This window comes from Entelurus aequoreus, linkage group LG11 (assembly GCF_033978785.1).
Source record: "Entelurus aequoreus isolate RoL-2023_Sb linkage group LG11, RoL_Eaeq_v1.1, whole genome shotgun sequence".
NCBI lineage: Eukaryota > Metazoa > Chordata > Actinopteri > Syngnathiformes > Syngnathidae > Entelurus > Entelurus aequoreus.
In genome coordinates this window covers 15,769,371-15,776,870 of record NC_084741.1, presented here as the reverse complement: position 1 = coordinate 15,776,870, position 7,500 = coordinate 15,769,371, and the positions used below count along the sequence as shown (strand labels likewise).

Here is a 7,500-nt window from a genome sequence, read left to right as displayed (position 1 = left end):
ATTTAACAATATTTTTCAACATATTGAGCAAAAAGGTCTCTTTTTTTTCTACCAAGAAAAGCGCACTTGTTATTAGTGAGAATATACTTATTTTAAGATATTTTAAGGTTTATTGAGGTTAGTTAATTTGACTTGTTTTGGAAAGTCTTGACAAGCCAAATTTTCTTGTTCTATTGGCAGATAATTTTGTTTAGTTCAAATAAAATACCCCTCATTTTTGAACACTGACTTTTTGCAGTGCACTTGCACTCAGAACATCCGTAATTCTTTTAAGACCCTTCTTAAAACCCATTTTTATTCACTGGATTTTAACCCAGCATGAGACTTTAAACTGTTTTTAACTTTTTTAACTGTTTTTAACTGCTTTTTATCTGACAAATTGTTCTTAGGGTAATTTGTATTTGCTTTTTCAATGTGTATTTTACTTCTGTTTTAAATGTTATTTTTTAGTCTGTGCTTTGCTTCTATTTCTTTGTGGTGTGCAGCCCTTTGTTCTTCAACTGTTGTTGTTTTTAAAGGGCTATATAAATAAAGTTGGTATGGTATGGTATGGTAATTCGCACTCTACAACGACAGGTGGTGCTGCTGAGTCAATTTAAGGTCGTCAGAGCTAGTGTTATTTGCACATGGTGCCATCCGTCAAAAATAACAAAAAAGAACAACAACAACAAAACACAGAGGAATTAATAAATAACATTGCGTTAGGTTACAACAAGGGGATGGTAAAATAAATGTGTTAACTTACAGGTTGAGCTTGTTTCCCTTTCCTTCCGTCTGCCATTTTAGTCCCCACCCTGCTTCTACTTATTGTTTTTGGCGGAGGGCACCATGCGCAAATAACAGTAGCTCTGACAGCCTCAAATTGACTCAGCAGCACCACCTGTCATTGTAGGGTGCAAATTACGGGTGTGGATCGCGCAAATGTGGAATATTACTGCCAAAAGTTTTAACTTGAATAAAATTGTTTTTGGACTTGCGAATCCTTTTTTTTTTACTTTGAGAAATTTGTCTTATACTAACAAATCTTTTTCTTATTGAAAATTGTTTTATTTGACTTGCAAATTGTTTTTTTAATTGACGAAAAAAAATGTTTTACTTGAAAATTGGTATTAATTGAAGAAAATTGGTTTTATACATCTGAATTTTTATTTTTAATTGAAAAAAACGTGTTTCAATACTCATGAATGGTTTTTTTAATTTAAAAAAATGTTTTTTATACAGTGTATTGTTTTTTTATTTGAATACTTATTTGCTAATCGTTGTATTACTTGCAATAAAACATTTTTATACTTGCAAATCATTTTTTACTTGCACAAAATTGTTTTTATACTTGCGAACCATCTTCTTACTTGCAGAAAATTGTTTTTTTTACTCACAAATCATTGGGTGTGAGTAAAAACATTTTTGCGTGTTTGTGGAGTTTTGGCAGTTTTGACTCCACACCTATCTTCAAGTCACTTGCTTTATTCGCAGGAAATTGTTTTTTAATTGAAAAAATTATAGTTTGTTTTACTTGTGAATCGTTTTTTATTGAAGAAATGTTGTTATAATTATGAATCGTTTTATTAATAAATAAACAATAGTTTTGTACTTGTGAATTATTTTCTTTTAAATAAATATAATTGTTTTTATACTTGAAAATAATTTTTTTAATGACATTTTTTTTTTTACTTTGGAATAATTTTTTTAATTAAATTAAATAATTTTTTCTACTTGCAAAATTTTTTTTAATTGAAGAAAATTGTTTTTATACTAGCAAATCGTTTTTTTACTCGCACAAAATTGTTTTTATACTTGCAAATAATTGTTTTACTTATTACTCACGAATCAGTGGGCGTGCGTAAAAACATTTTGGCGTGTTTGTGTAGTGTTGGCAGTAATTTTACTCCATAACTGTCTTCAAGTCACTTTCTTTATATGCAGATAATTGTTTTTATACTTGCAAATTGTTTTCTTAAAAATTGCTTATCGTTTTTTTTATTGAAGAAATGTTATACTAATTAATCGTTTTATTCATTAAAAAAAAAAGTTTTTCACTTGTGAATAGTTTTCTTTTAATTACTAAACTTGGGAATATTTTTTTTAATTGAAGGAAAAAGGCTTTTATACTGGTGAATCGTATTTTTAATTGAAGAAAATGTTTTTGTTTTTTTTAATTGCGAATCGTTTTTTATAAAACAAAACTGTTTACATTAGCAAATCTTTTTTTGAATTGAATAAAATTGTTTTGATACTTGTGAATCGTTTTTTTTATTGAATAAAATTGTTTTTTACTTGCAGAATTTTTTTTTTATATTTGTGAATTGTTCTTTTATTGAATAACATTGTTTTTATACTTGCAAATAATTTTATTACTTTCAATAAATTGTTTTTATACTTCCAAATATTTTTTTTTACTTGCAGAACATCGTTTTTATGTTTGCAAATCATTTTATTACTTGCTAAAAAATGTTTTTGTATTTGCCAAACATCTTGCAGAAAATAGTTTTTTACTGACAATTCACTGGGTGTGGGTAAAAATATTTTTGCGTGTTTGTGAAGTTTGGGCAGTAATTTGACTCCATACCTAGCTTGCAGCCATTTCCTTTACTTGCAGAAAATTGTTTTTATACTCCGTTTTCTTTTAATTGAATGATATTTTTTATTTATATTTTTTTACTTGAGAATCTTTTTTTTAATTGAAGAAAAAATGTTTTTATTCTAGTGAATCGTTTTTTTTTAATTGATTCAAATTGTTTTTTGTTTTTTTTTTACTTGTGAATCTTTTTTTTAATTGAAAAAAATATTTTTTTTTACTTGTGAATTGTTGGGCATGAGTAAAAACATTTTTGTGTGTAGATATTTGACAGTAATTTCACTCCATAAATGGTCTGTAACACAAAATCCATGCAAATATTACATGTTATGCAAGGAAGGGTTTTAAATGTAGAAAAAAAAAATCATAATATTTTTATAAATTAATATAATTTTGCTTTTTTTTTTAAGTGGCAACAAATTTAAAGTGGCCAAAATATGAGTTCAAATAAATATAAACTGACATTATTGACTTAAATATGATCATAAATCTGTCAGTTTCCCTTTAATTCCCTTGTGTTTGTTGTAAAAATAGTAAAGCAATAATAATACAATTATTTCCCAGTGTTTGTAGTTTTGCAAAACGTGCGTTCATTCCCATCCTGGCATCTCCTGTAGGCCCGCCTTATCCTTAGAACATAGTGGCACCCCTGGAATGTCAACAAAGGAGGTGATTGAAATAGCTTTCAAACACGTCGCTAGCAGCTAAACGGAGCCATGGCATGAGAGGGTTTGACGGCGGCGGCGCGGCCACATGAATACCAGAAGAGCGACGTAAACACGGCGTTTATTCTTTTGCTTGTGACAGAAGTCGACCGCGCCGTGACAAAAAGCCGCCGGCTCCATCACGCTGCTCGGGAGGTGAAAAGGGAAACAGAAAAAGTTTGAGCGGTCGTAAACTCGGCCTGCTTTGGTGTTTGTGTGCGCACCTGGTCCTGGTGCAGGTTGAGTCCAGGTCCAGGTCCAGGCACAGTCCGGGGATGGGCCAGTTTGGAAAGGTGGGACATGTAAACTCAAATATGTTATGCAAATGAGACTGTGAATGTGGTAACCAAGGCAACTCGTCCAATCGTGCTGCGTGCTTCCTCTTGGACGTGACTTTTAGTCAAAGGAGGAGCCGGTAGAAAACGTCATTGATGAAGAGGAGCGTGCCTTAATTCATCTCCTTCCACCTCTTTTGGTGGGCGACAGTGGAAGAGGGCGGGCCCTTAGTCGCTGGGGGCGGGGACGACGCAGATGTGCAGGAAGTTGTCCGGGTGGCTCAGATGCTCGCTGAGCCACTGCAGCGGCGTCTCCAGCAGCGGCTCGATGCCGTGGATCAGAACCTGGTAGCGCTTCTGCTCACCTGGAAGGGCCGCCAAATAAGCAAGACAGTGTGAGTGGGTGGGGCCTTGTGCATGTTTTATTCTTTTTTTTTGGCATGGCGGGGAGGATAAACTAACCTGTTTTAACTGAAAATGCAAAAAAATGATCTCTATCGCCACCTAGTGGCCTGGCATAGATGCTACAGGGTTGTCAGGGGTCATGGTGCAATACCTTGGTGGTTGTCAAGGAAACACGCTAAGACAGGGGCGCCCAAACTTTTAAACTCCGGGGTCACATTGGGTTAAAAGAATTTGTCCGGGGGTCGAGCTATCTATTTGTGTGTATACTAGAGATTAGGGGTGTCAAACCAAAAAAAGATTTTTGAATGAAGGGCCGATAATAATACCGATTTTTAGTCGTCAAGGAGGCCGATAACCCATATTTGGAGCCGATATTCATTTGCAGTAAAAACATAAATAGTATACGTCAGTAAATAGCTGGACATATAATTTCAAAGCAAGGTCCATAAAGACATAGATGACTTAGTCTGGTGTGGATGAACTTGACCGGCCTGCACAGAGTCCTGACCTGAACCCGATAGAACACCTTTGGGATGAATTAGAACGGAGACTGAGAGGCAGGCCTTCACGACCAACATCAAGTGTGTGACCTCACCAATGCCCTTTTGGAAGAACGGTGGGAAATTCCTATAAACACACTCCGCAACCTTGTGAACAGCCTTCCCAGAAGAGTTGAAGCTGTAATAGCTGCAAAAGGTGGACCCACATCATATTTAACCCTATGGGTTAGGAATGGGATGGCACATCAAGTTCATATGTGAGTCAAGGCAGGTGGCCAAATACTTTTGGCAATATAGTATATAGTATATATATGTATATATATATATATATATATATATATATATATATATATATATATATATATATATATATATATATATATATATATATATATACAGTATATATATATATACATATATATACACACACACATATATGCATATATACACACACACATATATATACGTATATATGCATATATTTACATATGTGTGTGCGTATATATATATACAAACCCCGTTTCCAGATGAGTTGGGAAATGGTGTTACTGTAAATATAAACGGAATACAATGATTTGCAAATCCTTCTCAACCCATATTCAATTGAATGCACTACAAAGACAACATATTTGATGTTCAAACTCAAACTTTATTTTTTTTTTGCAAATAATAATTAACTTAGAATTTCATGGCTGCAACACGTGCCAAAGTAGTTGGGAAAGGACATGTTCACCACTGTGTTACATGGCCTTTCCTTTTAACAACACTCAGTAAAGGTTTGGGAACTGAGGAGACACATTTTTGAAGCTTCTCAGGTGGAATTCTTTCCCATTCTTGCTTGATTTACAGCTTAAGTTGTTCAGCAGTCCGGGGGTCTCCGCTGTGGTATTTTAGGCTTCATAATGCGCCACACATTTTCAATGGGAGACAGGTCTGGACTACAGGCAGGCCAGTCTAGTACCCGCACTCTTTTACTATTAAGCCACGTTGATGTAACACGTGGCTTGGCATTGTCTTGCTGAAATAAGCAGGGGCGTCCATGGTAACGTTGCTTGGATGGCAACATATGTTGCTCCAAAACCTGTATGTACCTTTCAGCATTAATGGTGCCTTCACAGATGTGTAAGTTACCCATGTCTTGGGCACTAATACACCCCCATACCATCACACATGCTGGCTTTTCCACTTTGCGCCTAGAACAATCCGGATGGTTCTTTTCCTCTTTGGTCCGGAGGACACGACGTCCACAGTTTCCAAAAACAATTTGAAATGTGGACTCCTCAGACCACAGAACACTTTTCCACTTTGTATCAGTCCATCTTAGATGAGCACAGGTTCAGCGAAGCAGACGGCGTTTCTGGGTGTTGTTGATAAACGGTTTTCGCCTTGCATAGGAGAGTTTTAACTTGCACTTACAAATATAGCGACCAACTGTAGTTACTGACAGTGGTTTTCTGAAGTGTTCCTGAGCCCATGTGGTGATATCCTTTACACACTGATGTCACTTGTTGATATAGTACAGCCTGAGGGATGGAAGGTCACGGGCTTAGCTGCTTACGTGCAGTGATTTCTCCAGATTCTCTGAACCCTTTGATGATATTACGGAGCGTAGATGGTGAAATCCCTAAATTCCTTGCAATAGCTGGTTGAGAAAGGTTTTTCTTAAACTGTTCAACAATTTGCTCACGCATTTGTTGACAAAGTGGTGACCCTCGCCCCATCCTTGTTTGTGAATGACTGAGCATTTCATGGAATCTACTTTTATACCCAATCATGGCACCCACCTGTTCCTAATTTGCCTGTTCACCTGTGGGATGTTCCAAATATGTGTTTGATGAGCATTCCTCAACTTTATCAGTATTTATTGCCACCTTTCCCAACTTCTTTGTCACGTGTTGCTGGCATCAAATTCTAAACTTAATAATTATTTGCAAAAAAAAAAAAGTTTATCAGTTTGAACATCAAATATGTTGTCTTTGTAGCATATTCAACTGAATATGGGTTAAAAAGGATTTGCAAATCATTGTATTCCGTTTATATTTACATCTAACACAATTTCCCAACTCATATGGAAACGGGGTTTGTATATACATATATATATATATATATATATATATATATATATATATATATATATATATATATATATATACATATATATATATATATATACATATATATGTATATATATACATATATATATATATATATATATATATATATATATATATATATATATATATATATATATATATATATATATATATATATATATATATATATACATATATATATATATATAAATATATACACACATATACATTTATATACACACACATATACATATATATATATTTAAAAACTAGGGACGTCCCATGGGCCAGATTGTGTACGCTGGTGGGCCAGATGCGGGCCGTAGCTCGGGAACCCCTGCTCTAAGACATGAACAAACAGGACGACGATGGGGAGATGACAGTTGATTATTTTGGTGATTCCAGTTTTGAACTTTCACTCTGACGGTGTGCAGTTTCACACTGTGCGCGTGTGTGTGTGTGTGTGTGTGTGTTGGCCATTCTGCCCTATTGTGACCCCGCCCAACCACTGGAAGGTGACGACTACAAAATGGCCGTTGAGAGCATAAAAGGGGACTTGCCTGCCTTCCAACGCCGAACATCTGAAGCAGCAAACAAAGATGGCCCGATTTTAGAAAGTCGTTTTTTGTGAGGAAAAAAAGTCAGCAGGTTTTGGTGGAGCGGTTGACGGGCTGCATCAACGCCCTCCTGATATTACGTGGTAGCACTTGTGTGTGTGTGTGTGTCTGTGTGTGTGCCCGTCTGCATGCGGTCAGCGATGTGATGCAGGAAATACAAAAACCCTGAACACCTCCCTTAAAAAAGTAAAAAACAAAAATATTGCAGATAAAAGTTTTCCAATCAGGGTTTATTGCTGTTGATTCCGATCCCACCTATTAACTGTAAATGTTCTAATGTATTTATGTTAAAGGCTAATGACACTGTACAACAATATCAACACAATATTTA

At 35.1% G+C, this 7,500-nt stretch overlaps 1 protein-coding gene across 3 annotated transcripts in view; it reads right to left on the bottom strand.

Moving 5' to 3' along the window:
• The window catches only part of atg5 (ATG5 autophagy related 5 homolog (S. cerevisiae)), a 190,148-nt gene that overhangs the window by 104,080 nt on the left and 78,568 nt on the right, over positions 1-7,500 (bottom strand). For 2 of the 3 annotated variants that reach the window (XM_062062610.1, XM_062062609.1), the window contains exon 8: positions 1-3,919. This exon is cut by the window's left edge. The exons of the other annotated variant lie outside the window; for it this stretch is intronic. In XM_062062610.1, coding sequence (XP_061918594.1) covers positions 3,783-3,919 — 137 coding nt within the window. In that variant the 3' untranslated portion in view covers positions 1-3,782. The remainder of the gene's footprint in view (positions 3,920-7,500) is intronic. 3 annotated transcript variants of the gene reach the window in all.